The sequence below is a fragment of the Anopheles merus genome, chromosome 2R, assembly GCF_017562075.2.
Source record: "Anopheles merus strain MAF chromosome 2R, AmerM5.1, whole genome shotgun sequence".
Taxonomy (NCBI): Eukaryota; Metazoa; Arthropoda; class Insecta; order Diptera; family Culicidae; genus Anopheles; species Anopheles merus.
In genome coordinates, this window is record NC_054082.1 from 4,669,166 (window position 1) to 4,689,049 (window position 19,884).

Below are 19,884 nucleotides of genomic sequence, written 5' to 3' on the forward strand. Positions count from 1 at the left end.
TTCGGTACAGCGCTTCTGCATAATCTACCTTTAGGCGCATTACGCTCCGACGTCCATGGAGACGCCTGGTAGCTTTCGTTCGGCACGATCGAAGCGGAACGTGAGAATTAACCTTTGAGGGACAGGAAGCTAGAGCGATCTAACGATTCGACAGCGGTCAGAGTCAGTGCAGAATAATCGACCATAGACGCAGACTTTACTTGCAAGCATTTATCTACAATTATACTAATCATGTGTTTTATATCTTCCCATTTCCCTCCCACCCCTGCGTTTGTCGCGCGGACACTACTGTGACCCTCATCTGCCACCGGTGTGCGATCGAGCAGCAATCGGTAAACGCAAATTCGAAGGAGGTCCTCACAATCAAGGGGACATCAAACGACGCTATGGAGCATTAGCAAATTTTGGTAACAGCTGGGGCAGCCAACCATTGCCCCAGCAGCCACTAGGGGCAAACGGTGGAGAGCAATGGTATACCGACACCTACTCGGCGTGGAGCTAAGCAAACTATACACACACACACAAACACACCCAACCCCCCACAACATAACCCCCCCCCCATCTTCCCCTTCTTCCCCAATCAACAACTCATACCCACCCCACCAACATTAAGCTACGGTAAAGGCGCCTACTGACACAGCAATAAACACAGATGTTCGTCGAAAACAAAGGCAGTGATGCGTTCGGCATTAAACGTATTTCGGGAGGCGGCGCGTTTGAAGTGTGTTAATTATGTGCCCGACACTAAATTCAACTCTTTCGCTCGGTCTGATCGGCATTGATTGATCGACCAAGCACGGCTTACTCGAAACGTTAAAAACTTTGTTAAACATTCGGAGAAGAAGTGACAGCGTGGAGAGGGTGAACCGCTTAAACCGAGCTAGAGACAGGAGAATAGGAGCAGGGACTTGTGGTATACAAATAAATTTAGGCAAACAAAGCAACGGGCGATTGGCGATAAACTTGGGGCACCACCAACTGTGGAAGACTATTGTGCCAGAAGCCGGAAGAAAGGGAAGATAAAAAGGGAGTACATTACAAAATTAAGCAAAAACCGACTGATTTTATTTGTGGCATTATTCTAATGACAATTATTCTCAAACTTAACGAAATTCGTTCGAGCACATTGAAAATCGTATATTAGAGTAGAACTCATTCGCAAAAAAAAATCTTCAAACAGCAGTGAGATGGGTAAAAAAAGCGCGAAGAGAGCGAGAGAGAGAAATTAATGTTCTAAAGGAATAGAATGAAATCTGTGCTAAAATTTAAAATTTTACTAAAACGTGAAGACAGGGACAAAAAACGTTGTGTAGCAGCATGAAGCAGCAGGTACCAGGGGTTATTGTGTGCAGCATTGCAAAAAAAGGGGGGGAAACGCAATCATCAAACCGGGGTTCATGATTTTCGTCAAAGTCGTCGTTCCCCTCTCGCACACCGCCATCGTAATTTTCACTTAAAGTTTTCTATCATCAAATAATACATATTTACTCCACGCTGAGATAGGGTATAGTTAGAGGATACGCGAGCCCAGCAAAACACTGGCACGAACGCGTGCGTAGCAATTCAAACAAGTATGATAATGCAAGGAAACAAAACAAAACAAAAATCGAGATCTCCACCGTTTTACAAAATCGATAATGGCAAGGATGTAGTTTATGTAGAGGTCGGGCGCAAAACATAAAACCAACGAAGAAGAGTTGCTCCAGGGGCTTGATTACCAATAATTTCTAATTGCTTGTGTGTAAGAGGAGAAGAACAGGGCCCGAGGACAGAGAAAACGGGGGAGAACCGTCACAATGTAAACGAGATGACGGCGTTGCAGCCAGTGTAAAGGAATGGCTAAATAAGCGTGATTAAGATTATGTTCTTGATTATTTTCATTCATTAATTTCGGCGCTACTATTTTTTGGACAAGAAAAGGAAGCTGGCAGAAAATGAAGAAACAAAAAAAAAAGAAATCCCAAACCTAGGAGAAATGCAACATCAGGGGACAGACAGACAGAGAGAGAGAGAGAGAGAGAGAGAGAGAGAGAGAGAGAGAGAGAGAGAGATGTGGTAAACGGGAGAAAATAATGTCGGAAAACACAGTCATTCTGTCAGGAGCACATTTATACACACAAGAAAGAAAAAAAATTGAAAAGCAAAACGCAAAACTCTAATCGTGATAGTAAGTGAAGGTCGAGCATTCGATTCGTGAAAGTTTTTTTTTTAATAATGTTTCGTTAGTAAAAATCGTGAAAAGAGAAAAAAGTTTATTTTGAGTTATGTTGGATTTGTTTTGTATTGTTCTTGTTCCTCCAATTTAATTTTTCGAGACAAAACAAAGCGCAAAACATTTTCTTGCGTATTGAGACAAGTGTATATATAGAGAGAGAGAGCGAATGCTTAAAAAACGAATCAAATAAGGAGCGATAGAGGGTGAGGGAGAGCAAAGTTATCCGATTGCGAAATATACGGTGTGCGAAATCGTTGACGATTTGAAATAGACAGCACCTCAAGTTTTTTGTTTGAAATCGTGTTTTGTTCTTTCCAGAAGAATATTTATGTGTACAATTCAGGCCAATCGGTAAAAAAGTATAAAGTGAAACTGACCTTAAATCTGTGGTGTGTGATATATTCGGAAAAAATATGAAGAAATTTAGTTACGAAGAAGAAAACCCAGGAGAGAGGAGGAGAAGGGAAAACCCCCTCGGCAAAAACCAGTCACGGTAAATAATGTAAAATAATATGCTAAAAAACCCATAGTGAAAGGGTATAAAAAGTTGATTCTAGGCTTATTTTTGGTTGTATAAGTTTAAACGTAATGCAAAGTTAAAAAAAGCAGGACTAAAAAGTGTGTAGACAAAAAAAAACAAACAAACAGAAAGCAAAGTGAATCAAGAAAGCAAAATTAGTGTTCAAATTTATAAGGAAGAATTGAAATTAACAATTTAAAAGTGATTCAATTGGTAATGCTTCCTTTACGGGAGAGCAAGTATTATTTGGATGAGGGAAAGAGAAAAAGAGACAGAGAGATAGAGAGTGAGAGAGGGGGGAAGAGGGAAAGGTAAAAAGGAGAAGAGAAAAAACGTTATTCTGTACTGGGTGCTTAATTGGCCAACTAAATTTAAACAAAACCTTTGGCTCGTATTTCACGTATTACTCTTTCGTTATATGTTTTCGGTAACTGTTACCACCCGTCAAACCCTGACACTGTGAGGTTTTGCAAAGCGCGGTATAAAAATATTAAACGAAGAAGAAAACTAAAAAACAATCCCGTGTTCATTAGAATCATTAGAGGCAAAATTGTATTCGAAGGCCATGATAACCTTTTTTTCTTTTTGGCGAAAGTACATTTTGGATAAACGATAAAAATTATGGCGCAAAAAAAAGGAAACAAGTAAAAACGATAAAAGTGATAGCGTTTGATAAAAAAAACAGTAAAATACTCTTCATAGACGAGTGCAGCATAGTGCAAAAAAGTGCAAAACGCAAAGTGAAAAAAATGCGAGAAAACGAATGCTGAAAAGGGAATGAAAACTATACACGAAGACAATATATCAACAAAAACAAAGGAAAGAAAACAAGTGGTATAATTAAAGCGACACTTTAAACAAATACGATAACGAAGAAGCACATCGTAAAGGCTTGACAACGGATTAACTGAGGCAGGCAGATGAATTAACTTACAACTTTGATTTCTGTGTGTTTTTTTTTTATGTTTGTTAGGAATGGCAGGAGAGAAAGCAAGGCAGAGGAGGAGGAGGAGGGTAGGAGATAGAGGAGGAATCAATGTTTGCAATACACAAATGAATCACGCAAAGTGAAACGAAACATTAAAATTATAATTATATATACACATCAACACTCAAACACACACGCAAAACGCCAACACGTAACTTAAAGAATGCATAACGAGTATGTAAGCACACGTGAACACGGAGACGGTTCGGGGGTTTGTGGATGAGCAGGCAAACATCATTAGAATGTCCCATAGCGTCGGGAATGCTGCTGCTGCTGCTGCTACTGCCGCTGCCGCTGGAATTTAGAAAGCTAAACACAGGCTGTTAGTTATAGGCGCGACACTAATCCCAGCGAGAACGGCGAGATTCATTTTGTTTTCCTTTCCCATTTTGTTATATCATACGAAGTTGTACTCTTTGGCTTAGTCCACCAATTTACATACAATAAAACTAGCATCGCAGAACGCTGAACACGCTAACGCTACGAACGAACGAACGGATGCGGGCATAAGAACGGAGAGAACGGATTAACAGCGACAAACGGAAACTAACAAATCGAACCTTATCGACAATTAGCATTGTACTTTACATTGGTAGTTTAAAACAAACGAAAAATCCCCTACAGATTAATAGCAACAAATAGCAACCATTCAACAGTGTGACGTCAACAGCAGCATATGAGCAAAAACAATTAAATATCCTCAATATAGACGAACTGACGGTACGCGTGAGCACACGAACACGAAAGATGCATACAATAGGAGCATTAAAACACGGTACCGTATACCGTTCATATCTACCCTAATACTACAATTTGTTTGATTACCATTTACTTTTATTTTGTTGTTTACGTTACTTGATAGCAACTGCCGAATGTATGTCCCCATATCAGTATGTGTATGTGGCCCCTGCCCGTCACAACAGCCAATGCTTCTTATCCGAACGCTACCTTACCTAGCTAAAGCAATATTTCAGTTATCGGCGTTTACTACGTTGGTGGATTATTCGACTATTGCACAGTGCACAGAAGCTATTGGAAACGAAATTGTTCTTTAAAACACGCTAAAATGATGGAGAAACAAAACTCTAAACAAACAATTTCAATTCCACCACAAGCGAGAAACTTCTACAGCATGCAAACAAACAAAAATCAAATTACTTTAACAAAATCCTGTAAAAGTAGACTTTAAAATTCGAATAAAGCATACTGTTATTTAGGGTAAGAAATCTGTAAAGTGATATAAGCGTAGGGAGGAAAAGAAAAGCTACAGCTAATCGTGTTTAACCTCCCTCGTTACGGGGGATGGATGGTGGCCTCTGTGTGTGGCCCTTGGGTAGAAGATAAGAGACGAGACGCAGTGCTTTTATTTCTATTTCGTCTCTGCTACACTTAGTGGATAAATGGGGCGCTGTCGCTGTCAAAGGAAGAAAAAGGATACGTGTGGCTAGGAAAGGACGGACTCGGCAGATGTTCTATGCTGATGGTGCCCAATAATTGCGAGCTGCCTTATAAAAGCAAAGTGGGAGTAAAGACTGATTGAAATATAAACAAACAAACAAACAAAAAGCGGCTCGAAGCAAAATGCTGCTTCCGCCGTTGGGAGGTGAAGTGTAGGTAAGGACGGACCTGCCCCTGCCCATTTTCTGAAGGTCCGTGTGCGCGTGTAGGTCAAAATTATTATACAGATTACAACAGATTGTGTTCGGTTTAGGCTAGAGCTTACGTAGAACGGACACAGGGACATGATTTTTGGTCCAAAATTCTAACCCAACAATAGTTATCCGCTATCTCCGGTACTGCATGCATGGGACATAACGATCTGTCATGCTCACTTTACAATATCGATAAAAATATAGACGAAAAAGCCCTTTAAAGAAACATAAAAACAGCAACCTACAACCTTAAGCAACGTTGCGAACAATTACAAATAAAAGCAGAAACTTTTAACCTTCCTCAGAGCTTATGGTAGTGCAGAACTTTTAACCTTTAAACGGTCAAACGGTTGTTGATGAAACAGAACTTTCAAATAGCATGCATCATTCGCGGTCAAATTCCCTGTCACAGTAATCTACACATACATCATACTCCACGACTAGTGCACGGACGGTTATTAGGAATTATGCGTAGGAGTGAGGAAAAATGGAGGAAAAACGGAGGAGGAAAAAGATTAGTAACAAAAGGATAAATTATGCAATATATTGAATGTTTATTTTATGTTATTACTTTTATTATTATGGTAATCCTTTAACGGTAAACGTTGCTGGCTAAGCTTAAGGTTGGACAGATCCAGGATCCAGTTAAGGCAGTTTATTCGGACACCAAACCACACCACTTCATAGAGCCTGGACCATCTTTGAACACTCAAATCAATTGAACACGATCATTTCAGCTAGATCCAACAAACACACACACACACACACACACACACACATGGAGTTCAATTATAACGCATAAGACACACCCACAATCATTTAATTATGCTTTAGAAGGACATAGTCTCTTTTATTTTATTTTATTTTTTTGTTAGAACTGTTTTATCCAGTAATTTTGGGTTTAACAGTAACTGTGACTGTTGTGCTGCAGTGCTCCTATCTTTCGTATATAGATATGTAAACACGGAAGGGAAATTTTCAAACGCTTAAAAAACCTGTTGAGTTGTGTGATTTTTCTACATTGTTTTCTTTATTTCCTTTTTTCGTTTGTTTGTTTGTTTCGTTATTTGTCTAAACATGCGCTCGCTCACAGGCCTTTTTGTTGTACTAGTGTACTAGCTCTTTACTATCGTTATTAGTTTGTTCTATTACTCACACATATGTTTAATGTGATAGCTTCGTTTAAACGGCGGACAATTTGTTGCGTTCCGCAGTTTTGTAGTATCAGTTTTTCCTATCTTTTTTGTTTTGTTTAATTTTTCTATTTCTTTTTCGTTGCCCGGTCTGGTTCCATTTTGTTACAACTAAAAGGCAATGAAGCTACAAAATAGTGTTTCACTGCTTTCGACCCGAATCGGAATATTTCACTTAAAACTGGGCTAGAAAATTTCCCTTCCACCCTTTATTTTTTGTTTGATTTGATTTGTTTTAGCAAAATAAGTAAATAATCAACTATCATTCAGCTCCAGCAGATTGACGAAAACTACACCCCGTTTTTTGTATGCAAAGTAGAGAACGACTCGAAAGCACTAAGCTTAAACATTGCCCATTTTTTGTGTGTGTTAAATTCGTACTTTTTACTACATTGCTATATAATCGGCTAGAATTTAATTATTGAATGTTACACATTGCTCTAACTAATATAGTTCTTACGGTTCAAACCCAGCATCATCTAATACTGTACCAGCTGCAGGCAAAGAGTAACAGCAACATATAACGTATAACATGAATCCGGCTCGATTGTTACTACTGACCCTTACAATACTGACGCTCAAGTTTGCGAAAAGCTACGATCAAAATGCTGCCGTTATAATTTATATTGTTTGAATTTTACATCTTCCTTTCAGAAATGGGAGATTTTTAATGTTTTAGATAAAGAAGAAAAAAACACCCCACGCGCCCTACGCGACCGTTGATTTTGTGTTTTCACTTTATTTTCATTCTCCTGTAAGAATATACTAGCTCAGCAACAGTTCCGGTGTGTGAGGAAGGTCAGGTCAACTGGTTAGTGCGCAGAAAAACCGCGCGCGCGCGCAGAAGCTCCGACGCAACAAAAGTTTAGTTAGCGAAACGTTGCTATAGAAACGAATCCGCGAGCGAAAGCACATTTAAACAGAAAAAGTATGCCCGGACGACAGGAATTATTACCTTTTTTCGTAAAATAGCAGATTATTTTTAAGATTGCTCCATTTATTGTGCATAAATAAAACTTTTAAATGTAACCAAATCTATTACACACACAAAAAAAGTTGACGTACACACACACACACATACACTACAATATTTTGAATGGTTTTTTTTTGCTTTCTTTTCATTTCTTTCCTCAATATTATAACATTTACTCAAGTAATCAGAACACTCGAAAGCTCCTTTCGTAATAGAGCAGTTTCTATCAATTCACCCGCTGGTTTTCCTTTCTTTGAATAAGCATTTATCTTAAGTTTGCCCTCCTCCACACCAACCGCTTGTGTGTTGAACCGTGTTCTAAGTGTAGTAGTAGTAAGACAAACAAAAATTGAAGCAATAGTTATGAGAGCATCTACAACCGCACTACGATAGTTAGTTGGATTGTTATTGATAGAATGATGGAATTTGGATAAACATAACGCATAACGCATCCTTCAAATCCTTCGCAAACGTACACACACACACACATACATACATACATAGCAGGACGCAATTAGCGATATGGTTCGTTCGTGTTCCGTTTGTTCTCAAAAATCCACCGCCCAGCTCAAAAGTGTGGGAAAGTGACACCGTTTTCCCAGCCCCATTTGCCGTTCGTCTTTCATACAAGTAGAAAATCATGCCCGATAAACCTCCGTTTTTTGCCTACAACCGAAAGCGGCCAGAAAGCGCAAAGAGCAGCAACAGTTCATGTTCCCCTTGATTGTATAAATTAAAACCAAACAGTAAAGTAACAACCACTACCAACGTAAACTGCGAACCCATCACGCCGGGGGCTCCACGTGGACTCCCCTGTCGGTGGCTACTAGATGCTACTAGAAGGCCGGAAAGGAAGGCTAAGGACTCCGTTCGAAATGAATTTAACCATCCCGCCCATCACGACGTTGCGCCATTTTGTTTGTCTGTAATAGCTTCTTTTTTGCATCCTATATATTATCCGTTTTTACAAACGACGACACAGCCTTTGTTGCTCTATTCCGGTCGTAAGAAAGGAACACACAAGCTCGTTATGCCATTACCGAAACACCGCATGGCGACTGCCACTAAGCTATATATATATGTATAACTTGTAAGGAATCGAAGCAACCACAGCCCGCGGGTGGGGGGGTGTACAGTGATCGTGTACCAACGTGGACAGATGTTACACGCCTAATTTCGCAAACATTTCGACATTCGTTTTCCGGTGTACCGAAGCTCTTGCGCGGAGTTTCGGAGCGGCTCCGGCCACATCGCTCTAGCTACACGATAATATCCTTGTAATAAGCAATATCGACGGAGAGGGCATGGGATGAATTCATCATTTGAGCAGTTAGTTTATCAGTTTTCGTTGAATGGTTTGTTTTGGTTAGCTGGAAGGTTTGAAGGTAGACTGAAAGTCTGCGAGCAAAAACACCACGAAAGTTTGAGAAGAAAAAGATGACGAAACAGAACAAAAAGCTTAAAACAGGAACAGAAGAAGAAAAAATGCGTTAAAATAAGCTCAATCCACCACCACACTCACGGATGAAGAATGGCTGCAACAGAATAAGAAAAGAAAAAGAAAACATCCAATGACCACAATCAATGATGCCGGGAGAGGGAGAGAGACACAGAAAAAAAGAAAGGGCTTACGGTAGAATTGATAACCGGAATCCGAACGTGTTTGGACGATTGGTCACACTGCAAAACCACATCATACTCCGACAACCGATCAGTCGCAGGCAGGCAGGCAGTTGTTGTATGGGGAGCCAGAAAGGATGCGTTTTTTTAAGGTAAAAGGGCAGTAATAGGGATCGGTTGAGTGGAGGAGAAGTTGAAGGAGGAGCAAAAAAAAACGGTGGAGAAGATAGGAGCGCAGGACTAGGAAGGAACACAGGTGAGAAGGAGAGAGACAGAGAGCAGACACAGGCCGTAGAGGAATAGTTAGGGAAGGACAGAAATAAAAGGAAAACATCAACCACCTTTGTAACTGCTCTATATACGAAAGAAAACTAAAAATAAAAAATAAATGTTATAATAATCGAGCGTGTGTATATCAATCTGTTTCCCGCCAATGAGAACAAAAAAACCCGCCCACACCGTTACAGCTTTACAGACAGTCAACAAATTATGCTTTATTTCATGACAATTATCCTGAACAATACAATTAAGATTACGATTCGTGGAATCTGGTCTAGCCCTGTTGATACGCGCCCAACACACGCTAGTGTTGCTGCAGCTGCTGTGTGTGTGCGAGAGAGAGTTTGTGTAATAGAGTGGTGCACTCTACCCCGCACCCCGCTACGCTATAAATAAATTACTGACTTGGCAGACTGACTGACTTCCTGTCTCAAACAACAGCTTCTAAACGAGGGACGCATCACACAAAAACGGAAACATAAAGGGGGGCATATTCGAATAGCAACTTCCGGGTTTTGGCATGGGTATCCTCCCGTTTGCCGCCTTACTTGGCCTTGCCCTGGTTAGCGACGGATTCGATCGCCTTGCGGACCGTCTCCTCATCGCCGAGGAACTTCATCGACACGACCGGCTTCAGGTTCTCGTCCAGCTCGTACACGAACGGGATGCCGGTGGGTAGGTTCAGGCCCATGATCGCCTCATCCGTCATCTGGTCCAGATGCTTCACGATACCGCGCAGGCTGTTGCCGTGCGCGGCAATGATAATGTTCTTGCCCTCCTTCAGCTGCGGAATGATAACGTCGTTCCAGTACGGCAGGGTGCGGGCGATCGTCAGCTTCAGCGATTCGGCCATCGGGAACTCATTCGGTTTCGGGTCGTCCTTGTACCGCTCGTCCTTGACGATCGCATCGTAGTACGCATGGTCCGGTTCCATGTTGGGCGGGGGAACATCGAAGCTGCGGCGCCAGATCAGCACCTGCTCCTCGCCGTACTTGGCCGCCGTTTCGGACTTGTTCAGCCCGGTCAGGCCACCGTAGTGGCGCTCGTTCAGGCGCCAGGTCTTCTGGATCGGGATGCTCGTTTGGCCCGACTCCTTCAGGATCGAGTCCAGCGTGACCTGGGCACGGGTGAGCAGCGACGTGTGGGCAATGTCGAACTTCAGGCCCGCCTCCTTCACGGCCTTTCCGGCGGCCAGGGCTTCCTCCTTACCTATACGACAGAGAGAGAACGAGAGGATGGGTCGCACATCAGCAATCGTACAACATAGTTACATCACAACAAACGAGCGCCCGCGAATCCCCGCCATACGTACCCTTGTCGCTCAGGTTAGCATCGAACCAGCCGCAGAACAGATTCTTCTGGTTCCACTCCGATTCGCCGTGGCGAACCATCACAATGCGGTACTTTGCGGCCATTCTTCTTAGCAGCGAGATTTTTCACCTGTTTTGGAAATCGAAAGACAAGTCGGAAACCGTCAGGATACGAGCCGCACGGTAAATGCTGCCACTGCACAGGAGCAAACTGTGTAATCCACAACGACGACCTTTCCGATCCGCTGAAGGTCACCCGACGGTATCGCTCAACTGTCACCGCGTGACATTTGTTTTGATTTGTTCGGAAGAGGCAGTGTCAAAGCTGGTCGCATGGATGACAAAAGAATTAAATTCTATTGCATTAAAGTTTTACGGAAATATGCCCAATTGTCGGAGCAAAACAATAGATTTTGAGCAAAATTAAATTATAAATATAGGTTTTTGTATCCAATTTGCACGTTCTGCTGCGTGAGTGCACGCGCGAGCGCAGCGCGCTATTTTTTCCAGTGTGCTTTCATGTCGCGTCATGTCAGTGACAGTTGCTGAAGTTTTGGCGCCTTCTTCATCAGTTCCCTGCAGCCGCCGTATACAAAGCAATCGGTTGTTAGTGCGTTTTTGTTGTTTGTGGCAAAACTTTTCCCTCGTATTTGCAATCGTTTTCGGTGTTTCAACGCACATTTTCCGTCTTTGTGTGCAGTGGAAGTGTATTTTAGGATAGTGGTGTAGGAAAGGAAATCCGGCAGCGTATCAAAAACACCGTCCCGCACACCTGAGACACAATGAGTTCCCACGGGCTTACTGTTGGTTTCCTTGCGGTAAGTGTAGCAGCATTGGGACGATTGATAGAAGATGGGCGTTCATTTACACGGCGTTTCAACCCACCTCCGAATCGCAGGAAATCATGCAAGGAAACGAGCTGCAAAACCCGGTCGTACAGATTCTCGGCTCCAAGCGCATCGCCGGCAACGGGGAACAGTCCGAGCGCTTCCGGCTGCTCATATCGGACGGTAAGTCTCTGTACAGTTTCGCCATGCTGGCCACGCAGCTGAACGATCTGCAGAAGCAGGACAAGCTGCCACAGTACACCATCATCCGGATCGATCGCTACACCACCTCGGTCGTGAACCGGAACGAGAAGGGCGAGAAGCGGGTGCTGATCATCGTCGAGCTGACCGTGCTGAAGGAGGGCAGCTTGGTGGGGGAAAAGATTGGCGATCCGCAACCGATGACGGACACACCGTCCCAGCCGGCCACCACGCAGGCCCCGGCCCGCCCGATGGACACTGGCAGTAATACCATGGGCAATGGTGCTTCGTACGGCAGCGCCAACCGCTCCCTGTCGGGCGGTTCCGCCGGTCCGACGCAATCGATCGGCGACTCGCTCACCCATCCCATCTCCTCGCTCAGCCCGTACCAGAACAAGTGGGTAATCAAGGCGCGGGTAATGTCCAAGTCGGGCATCCGCACGTGGAGCAATGCGAAGGGCGAGGGCAAGCTGTTCAGCATGGACGTGATGGACGAGTCGGGCGAGATTCGCATCACCGCGTTCAAGGAGCAGTGCGACCGGTACTACGACATGATCGAGGTCGAAAAGGTGTACTTCATCTCGAAGTGCCAGCTGAAGCCGGCCAACAAGCAGTACACCAGCCTGAAGAACGACTACGAGATGACGATGACGAACGACACGATCGTGCAGGAGTGCAAGGATGCGGACGGTTCGATGCCCGAGATACAGTACAACTTTGTGCCGATCTCGCAGATCGCCAACATGGAACCGAACGCGATGGTCGACGTGATTGGCATGTGCAAGGACGCGAGCGATGTGGTCCAGTTTACGGCCAAAACGTCCGGCCGGGAGTTGCGCAAGCGCGAAATTACGCTCGTCGATTCGAGCAACGCATCGGTGCAGCTGACGCTGTGGGGTGACGATGCACAGAACTTCCCCGCCACCACGCATCCGGTCGTGCTGCTGAAGGGAGCGCGGGTGTCCGAGTTCGGTGGCGGTAAGTCGCTCGGCCTGATCGGTGGCAGTGTGATGAAGCTCAATCCGGACCTGGAGATGGCACACAAGGTGCGTGGTTGGTTCGAGAACGGTGGCAGCGAGGCGTCGGTTAGCAGCGTGTCGGCCCGCACCGGTGGTGCCGCCGGCGTCAGCACCGAGTGGCTGTCGTTCCAGGAGGCGAAGGATAAGAATCTGGGCGCCGGCGACAAACCCGACTACTTCCAGGTGAAGGCAATGATACACACGATCAAGTCGGCAAACGCGGTCTACAAGGCGTGCCCGCAGGCGGACTGCAACAAGAAGGTGATCGATCAGGAGAATGGCCAGTTTCGCTGTGAGAAGTGTAATGCCGAGTTTCCCAACTTCAAGTACCGGCTGCTGGTGAATGTAAGTGTGCGAAGGGAGTGGCCCTCGAACGAGCCAGATTCAATAACTGCGGGGGTTTCCCCTTTCCTTTACAGATGCTCATTGGCGATTGGACGTCGAATCGCTGGGTGACGGTGTTTACGGAGCTGGCCGAGGAGATGCTGGGCAAATCGTCGCAAGAGATCGGCAGCAGTCTGGAGTACCAGAAGGAGGAGGCGGAAAAGCTGTTCACCTCGATCAGCTTCAAATCGTTCGTGTTCAAGCTGCGCACCAAGGTGGAGTACTTTGGCGAGCAGCCGCGCAACAAAACGTCGGCCGTCAGTGTGGCCCCGGTCAATCACAAGGAGTACAATGCGCTGCTGATCAAAAGCATCCAGGAGCTAACCGGTGTGGGCAAAAACTGAACCAATCCCTCTCTCACACACACTCATAAGCGCGGCATGTTTCGGTTTGGAGCATAAGTATACACTTCCATCCCGTTTTCTTTCCATCTTGCTTTTTTCTCTTACTTTTTAAAATTAGTTCTACAACTACTACACATATACAAACAAACACACATTATACAGCGAATAAAAAATATGAGTGTCTCTCGACGGACGCTACTCATAAGTCATTGTTGAGTATAAACCGGTTGCCCTCGGACTGTGCCCCAACGTACCGGTAGCGGCACCGGCCGTACGCGCCCCGATGATCGCCCACCTCGCGCAACGTCTCGGGCAGCGGACTGTACACCGGCGGGTTTTTCCGGCCCAATCCCAACCCACTGCTGACGGTCGTGTAGAGATGCTTCAGCGTGTTGCTCTTGCGGGTGCCGTTCGTTTGCTGCTGCTGCTGCTGCTTGGCCGAACCGGACACCGCGTTCGGATCGTTGTCGAGCGTCTCGCCGTAGTTCTCCAGCTGGCAGCGCACAAAGTCGCGCTCCATCTTTTTCACCCGCTGGCCGTCAAGGATGCGAAGCTTCGGAAGGTGTCGGATGATGTACAGTCTACGCAAGTGTGACAAGCCGTGAAAATTGGGTTCGATGCTTCCTTCTTTCTTCCCTTACTCAAACTTACCTATATTTCTGATAATCGTATTCCGTGTACTTCAGGTTGAGCAGATGGCACGGGCAGGCAGGATTGCCCAGCAAGCTCAGATACTCCAGCTCGGGAAAGCAGAGCGACAGTTTGGTGAGCAGGAGATCCAAATTCTTGAACTGCAATGATCGAAAGCTTTGTTTTAGTACACGATCGTGTTCGGTGCAAGCAGGCAAGCAACGAGCAAGCCTGCAGACTGCAGTGATGTGTGCATTATGGTGGTGATGATGCTGCTGCTGCCTATCGGTACAGACGAAACATGATTTCCTCTCGCTTCCGATGATAGCCTTTGAGCCACCTCGCGAGTGCGCATGATAAGTGAACCGATCTAGGCTGTAGCAATTCTTATCATATCGGGCTTTTTTTTGGTGTTGTTGCAATTTTACGAGTATCCCCGCCATCACTTACCTTATTATTGTTCAGTGAAAGCAGCTTCACGTTATTGAGCTGTGCGGGAAAGATAATCTCGTCCGTGAGGTAGTTATTGTCCAGCACGAGCTCGACGAGATACGGGAAGCGTTCCAGCGCATCGAAGGACGACAGCTTGTTGTGGCTCAGATCGAGATGCTGCACACGGTCGGCGTACATCGTCACGATCGCTTCCGGCAGTCGGTACGTCTTCTGGTCGAAGTATATCAGCTGCCGATTGAGATTGGGCGGAGGGGGGGGGGGGGAAGGAACCGAGTATTAGCGCATGATAGGGGTAAAACAGTGTTGTTTTCTAGTACCTTTTCCTCCTGGGGGATGTACATGATTTTGTTCCAGTTGATGGCTTCCATCTTTTTCTTGAGAGCACCGTAGTCGCCACTGTACTTCCGCTTTAACGTTGGATTACCGACTGCAATCTCTAGCTGCGTTAGCAACATTGGCACGACAAACGACGAACCACCGACAGACACACACACACACGCACACACACTAACGGTGAAAAGATTTCACCACCGCTCAAAGAGACGATCCTCCAAGATCTTAGGCAAACTCTTGGACGATGCTGCACTCGCGGGTATCGGTGATTGACCGTATGGGGCTAATCTCACAAAACCTCCACACGCACTCTCACGGCAAACAATGGCACAGAGCACACACACACTGAACCTCCTCTTCGTGGCCCCACGGTGTGTCCGAAACACGGATTGTGTGAAACACCAAGGATTTCACGACGCTCGTTTGTTCCCTTGCTGGAATCTGCCGATCCGGTATGAAGCTCTCTGGGCTCTGGTCTCCCGTCTGCGTCGTTGCTATCCTTGCCCGGTCTGGTATTGTAATGGCATCGCGGACCAGTACGAGTTCGGACTATATTATTGCGCGGGCCCTCTCTGCGAGATACTGCCGGCGGGGATCGCCACTCTTACAATGCTCACCGGTCGATTGCACCCCTGTGTCTCCGCACGCACGCACGCACCTCCTCCCCGCGTAGTAGTTGACGGTGGTAGTGGCCCCGCCGGGGGGGGGGAGGAAAAAAGCCTATATTTACCCACCCGATTATTCCGCCGCCGATGTGTGGTGTGTGCCGGTCTTATCAGCAAACACAAGGAGACAGTGGTGGTACTCTGGTGGCACACGCTCGGCTTCTCGAGATTTGTTCGCTTGGTTGATCTCTCGATCGTTTTTACAATATAATAGCGAAGCTGTTGCACTCCTTTTGCTTCCCGCAAAGGCGGTTGTCCGCATCCGCCAAATCTCTTGCCCTGCCGCCCGGGACACACGACAACAATGTGTGCTACCTACGTCGTCGTCACTTACTCATCCAAGCAACCGCGCTCTGGATGCTTACCGGTCACCACGACGGCAGTTGCTAGATTTCGTCACCAGCGTGTGTTGTTGTAGCGGCGGCCGGAATGTTCGTGTGGGTTTGGACCCCTGTTTTGTCTCGCTCGCGGTGGCGGTAGCTTCTTATCAGTTGCTGCAAACGGTGCTGCTTTTTTGTGTGAACAATTCGTTATTCGTGGTGCCGTAATCTTCGAGTGCTGCCAACAACAGTCGCCAGCGGAGCGCGATGTCTGTGGTTCACGTCGGATGAGCTGAAAAAGCACGCCGGCCAAGGAAACCCCTGGAACGTTCGAACATACACACGATGCGGATACGAGAACCGAGTCCGTTTCGCTTCATTCGTCACTTGAAGTGATTCCTTCGGCAGCGTTTACAACGTGCGTGTGTGTGTGTGTGTGTGTGTGTGTGTGTGTGTTTGTATGTGTTTTGCCCTTCCCTGTGTAGAAATGGCCGCTCCAGAATGATGGTGGCTGGGGTTTACCGGTTAGTGCTGGGTAATATGATACTCTGTGGAATGCCGGCATGTCTGCCTCAAGGTGTAGCTTCCACCCGAGGCACCCCAGACCGCTGGAGACCGTGAACAGAATTGCAAGCATGTGGTGCATTTGATGATAATGTTGAGCCCCAGTGTGTTGTTGTAAATACTGTTCAATCTTGCGTTGCCAACTGCAATAGACGTTCGAACGCGCAAGTCGCAGATCGAACTTGATAAGGTCACTCTAAGTAGGCTGGTGCATGGCAATAGCAACGGCACAACTACATCATCCGTGCCGTGCAGCGATGTGAAGAAAGCGAAAGTGGCAACGAGTTCAGTAACAAGCAGCGGAGTTCAGCGGAATTTACATATCAGTTAGAAATCATTGTACTTTATTGATTGGTTTTCGTTTTAAAACGATGGCGCAATTTGTGTGTTTTTAACATTAAATGTTTTTTTTTTTTTGTTGCTTTCAATGATGGAACAGTCGCAGGTTCGTGTGCACCATCACGATGTCGTGCTCGTTGCAGGCATCAATCACCCCGGCATCGTTGGTCGACCCGGCCGGACTGGCAATGTACGACACGCCGCTCAGCTTCGCCCGATCCACATTGTCCCGGAAGGGGAAGAACGCATCCGAACCGAGCGAAACGCCCGTCAGCTGACGCGTCCACTGCTCCTTATCCTCCCCGGTCAGCGGCGCCGGTACCTTCTCCAGCATCGCCTCGAACTGTGCCACCGGCATGTCCTTGCCCACCGTACCGTTCACGTAGTTGTCGATCGCGTTCGAAATTTCCGCCCGCTTAACGCCCTTGCGGAACTGCATGCCAGCGACACGCGGATGCTGCCGCAGCCACCAATTGTCCGCCTTGTCGCCCGCCAACCGCGTACAGTGGATGCGCGACTGCTGCCCCGCGCCAATGCCCACCACCTGCCCGTCCTTTGCGTAACAGACGCTGTTGCTCTGCGTGTACTTGAGCGCAATCGTGGCGACGATCAGATCGCGCAGCGCACCCTCCGGCAGCGTCTTGTTCTTCGTCACGATGTTCGTAAACAGGGCCTTGTTGATGTCGGCATCGTTGCGGCGCTGCTCCAGCTGCAGCCCGAACAGCGTCTTGCGCTCCACCGGTCCCGGCTCGTACGTCGGATCGATCTGCAGCACGCAGTACGAACCGTTCTTCTTCTTGCGCAGCACTTCCAGCGCTTCCTCCGTGTAGCCGGGCGCAATGATACCGTCCGACACTTCGCGCGCAATTATCTTGGCGGTGGCGAGATCGCACGTATCGGACAGCGCGACGAAATCGCCGAACGAGGACATGCGGTCGGCACCGCGGGCTCGCGCGTACGCCGTCGCCATCGGGGTCAGGCTGTCCATCATATCGTCCACCATGCACAGTTTCGCCTGTTCAAGCGACAGCGGCACACCGACCGCGGCGCCGGCAGGCGACACGTGCTTGAAGCTGGTCGCGGCCGGCAGCCCAAGCGCACGCTTCAGCTCGCGCACCAGCTGCCACCCGTTCAGCGCATCGCACAGATTGATGAAGCCGGGCGACGCGTTCACCACCTTCAGCGGCAAGCGTTCGAGCAGCGTGAAGATCTGGGCCGGCTTCTGGTGCGGGTTCATGCCGTAGCGCAGGTTGAGCTGCGACACGCCCGCCGAGTACTGCTTGCGGAAGTAGTCCGAAATGATCGCATCGTACTCGGCCGTGTGCGTGAACGCTTTCAGCGCCAGCAGCTGCCGGGTGGCCGGCGTTGTGTCGCCGTGCTGCCGGATTTCCTCCAGCACCTTCGGATAGTCCTTCGGATCGCACAGCACCGTGACGCGCTGGTGGTTTTTGGCCGCGGCACGCAACAGCGTCACCCCGCCGATGTCGATGTTTTCCACCGCGTCCGCAATCGTCACGTCCGGCTTGGAGATGGTCAACCCGAACGGGTACAGATTGCACACGACGAGCTGGGCCAGCTCGTACTTCTGCTGGCTGATGTCACGCTGGTCGGATTCGGTCATCCGGGCGAGAATGGCGGCATGTACGGCCGGGTGGAGCGTCTTCACCCGGCCACCGAGCATCTCCGGTGCGCCCGTTACGTCCGAAACGTCGCGCACGGGCAGGCCCAGGTCGCGGATCGCTTTCGCCGTGCCGCCGCTCGCCACCAGCTTCAGGCCGAGCTCGTTCAGCCCCTTGGCAAACTCCACCAGTCCGGACTTGTCCGACACGCTTACGAGTGCTGCCGGCAGAAATGGATGGAGAAGAGAGGAATTTAGTGAGAATTTCTTCGATCATTGTCCCCTGACCGATCGACACTTACCAATCTTTCCACTAGCCATGGTGGTGGTGGTGGTGGTGGTGGTGCTGGTGTATCGCTTCAAACCTTTCACTACCGAAGTCACGCAAAGACTGCCGTTCCGGGTCGACCACTGGACTGCTGGAAAACGAAGAAACACAGTGAACGATCGATAATGTACGATCACATCACAAGTGAGAGTGGCAGGGAACGAGAAATGGTACAATAACAACAACAACCCCTCGAGGGGGGAAGCTGATAAGAGGCGCCCTCAGGCCAACGTCAGCCGAGAACCGAGACGACGGTCGACGTTACCAACAGCCCTACCGATCGATGCCAATCCGCCAGCGGGAGCAGCCAGGGCAGCTCTCACGTTAGTTCCGGAGGCGATAGTGCAAATAGTGATAGTATAGGGTATGGTAAAGTGCCTCCACGAGGGGTCAATTTGGGAGGTTAGGGATTGTTTGTGGTAAAAAACAACAACGAAACAAACACACACACACACATAAACAACTGGGTCACACACAGAGAGGAAGGACGTGTGCTACAAAACGGAGTTGCCGGCGTCGTTTTACTCACGTTTTTAGCGAGACGAATGGGTTTGGGGGGATATCACACACACGATGAATTTTAATGTGAAATCACACACAACACAAAGTTGACCACAGAACGGAACAACCGGCTTGCGGAACGATCTGAATCGCAGTAAAAATCACACCACACGATATCCTACTCACAGCAGCCAGCGAAGACGAAGGCAAGTGATCGTTTCCAGCACATGGAATCCCCCCTCTCCGCTTCCGCTTGATTGGTGAGGTTAAATTACTTTGTCAAGCCGGTGACGGTGATGCTGCCCCTCGTAGGCATTAGACGAACGTGTGAAGAGGACGGCTAGTCATTTGCGTCTCTTTTCCGCACGAATCAAGCGATCACTTGCGAGCGCGATCGCTCATAAACACGACAAAAGGGCCCTTAACCGGCACATCGCTGTAGTGGTAACAATAGGATTTAGCCTACTGCGATGCAATACAATACCAAGGTTCATTTGTGGTGGAAGACCGGTTTCTCATTGCTCGCTGCTACTTTGACCACCAAAACACGTGGTTTTACCGCTGTATCGAACATGGTTGCTAAGGTAACGCTTACGAGCACATGCGGA

The 19,884-nt window shown here is 47.6% G+C and overlaps 5 protein-coding genes across 13 annotated transcripts in view; 2 read left to right on the plus strand and 3 right to left on the minus strand.

Moving 5' to 3' along the window:
- LOC121590450 (heterogeneous nuclear ribonucleoprotein R) overlaps nucleotides 1-9,561 on the plus strand; it is a 54,259-nt gene extending 44,698 nt beyond the window's left edge. For 5 of the 6 annotated variants that reach the window (XM_041910160.1, XM_041910162.1, XM_041910163.1 and 2 more), the window contains one exon: nucleotides 327-421. In XM_041910160.1, the coding sequence (XP_041766094.1) occupies nucleotides 327-336 (10 nt within the window). In that variant the 3' untranslated portion in view covers nucleotides 337-421. Of the gene's footprint in view, nucleotides 1-326 lie in introns of all 6 variants that reach the window. The other variant, XM_041910159.1, reaches the window with a different exon arrangement.
- A 68-nt stretch (nucleotides 9,562-9,629) lies between these two features.
- LOC121590451 (phosphoglycerate mutase 2-like) lies at nucleotides 9,630-10,994 on the minus strand. The gene is made up of 2 exons (XM_041910165.1): nucleotides 10,753-10,994; nucleotides 9,630-10,649 (listed from the first exon to the last, which is right to left on the minus strand). Exons 1-2 carry the CDS (start codon nucleotides 10,853-10,855, stop codon nucleotides 9,985-9,987), a joined length of 768 nt encoding a protein of 255 aa, XP_041766099.1. The 5' UTR covers nucleotides 10,856-10,994; the 3' UTR covers nucleotides 9,630-9,984.
- A 297-nt stretch (nucleotides 10,995-11,291) lies between these two features.
- On the plus strand, nucleotides 11,292-13,611 carry LOC121601752 (replication protein A 70 kDa DNA-binding subunit). Its single transcript, XM_041930559.1, has 3 exons — nucleotides 11,292-11,568; nucleotides 11,649-13,142; nucleotides 13,217-13,611. Exons 1-3 carry the CDS (start codon nucleotides 11,533-11,535, stop codon nucleotides 13,523-13,525), a joined length of 1,839 nt encoding a protein of 612 aa, XP_041786493.1. The 5' UTR covers nucleotides 11,292-11,532; the 3' UTR covers nucleotides 13,526-13,611.
- Nucleotides 13,612-13,716: 105 nt separating this feature from the next.
- Nucleotides 13,717-16,288, minus strand: LOC121601760 (leucine-rich melanocyte differentiation-associated protein-like). Its single transcript, XM_041930570.1, has 4 exons — nucleotides 14,926-16,288; nucleotides 14,606-14,836; nucleotides 14,177-14,316; nucleotides 13,717-14,106 (listed from the first exon to the last, which is right to left on the minus strand). The coding sequence occupies exons 1-4, from the start codon at nucleotides 15,061-15,063 to the stop codon at nucleotides 13,725-13,727; spliced, it is 891 nt and encodes a 296-aa protein (XP_041786504.1). The 5' UTR covers nucleotides 15,064-16,288; the 3' UTR covers nucleotides 13,717-13,724.
- Nucleotides 16,289-16,805: 517 nt separating this feature from the next.
- LOC121601725 (bifunctional purine biosynthesis protein ATIC) lies at nucleotides 16,806-19,780 on the minus strand. Of its 4 annotated transcripts, none has more exons than XM_041930539.1 (3): nucleotides 19,463-19,780; nucleotides 18,750-18,863; nucleotides 16,806-18,668 (listed from the first exon to the last, which is right to left on the minus strand). In XM_041930539.1, exons 1-3 carry the CDS (start codon nucleotides 19,503-19,505, stop codon nucleotides 16,915-16,917), a joined length of 1,911 nt encoding a protein of 636 aa, XP_041786473.1. In that variant the 5' UTR covers nucleotides 19,506-19,780; the 3' UTR covers nucleotides 16,806-16,914. The 4 variants fall into 4 exon arrangements, with proteins under 4 accessions (XP_041786473.1, XP_041786466.1, XP_041786485.1 ...); XM_041930532.1 differs by having other exon boundaries at nucleotides 18,750-18,866; XM_041930551.1 differs by having other exon boundaries at nucleotides 19,305-19,780.
- Between the last annotated feature and the right edge of the window lie 104 nt (nucleotides 19,781-19,884).

Bases quoted from the DNA above. Each gene is read 5' to 3' on its own strand.
- LOC121590451 (XM_041910165.1), bottom strand. From the start codon at position 10,855: ATGGCCGCAAAGTACCGCATTGTGATGGTTCGCCACGGCGAATCGGAG. The intron at 10,650-10,752 runs GTACGTATGGCG...TCTGTCGTATAG, and splicing joins TGCTAACCTGAGCGACAAGG to GTAAGGAGGAAGCCCTGGCC.
- LOC121601752 (XM_041930559.1), top strand. From the start codon at position 11,533: ATGAGTTCCCACGGGCTTACTGTTGGTTTCCTTGCG. The intron at 11,569-11,648 runs GTAAGTGTAGCA...TCCGAATCGCAG, and splicing joins TTACTGTTGGTTTCCTTGCG to GAAATCATGCAAGGAAACGA. The intron at 13,143-13,216 runs GTAAGTGTGCGA...TTTCCTTTACAG, and splicing joins AGTACCGGCTGCTGGTGAAT to ATGCTCATTGGCGATTGGAC.
- LOC121601760 (XM_041930570.1), bottom strand. From the start codon at position 15,063: ATGTTGCTAACGCAGCTAGAGATTGCAGTCGGTAATCCAACGTTAAAG. The intron at 14,837-14,925 runs GTACTAGAAAAC...CTCAATCGGCAG, and splicing joins ACATCCCCCAGGAGGAAAAG to CTGATATACTTCGACCAGAA. The intron at 14,107-14,176 runs GTAAGTTTGAGT...ACACTTGCGTAG, and splicing joins TACGATTATCAGAAATATAG to ACTGTACATCATCCGACACC.
- LOC121601725 (XM_041930532.1), bottom strand. From the start codon at position 19,505: ATGTGCTGGAAACGATCACTTGCCTTCGTCTTCGCTGGCTGCT. The intron at 18,867-19,462 runs GTGAGTAGGATA...TTCGTTTTCCAG, and splicing joins CTTCGTCTTCGCTGGCTGCT to CAGTCCAGTGGTCGACCCGG. The intron at 18,669-18,749 runs GTAAGTGTCGAT...TTCTGCCGGCAG, and splicing joins CATGGCTAGTGGAAAGATTG to CACTCGTAAGCGTGTCGGAC.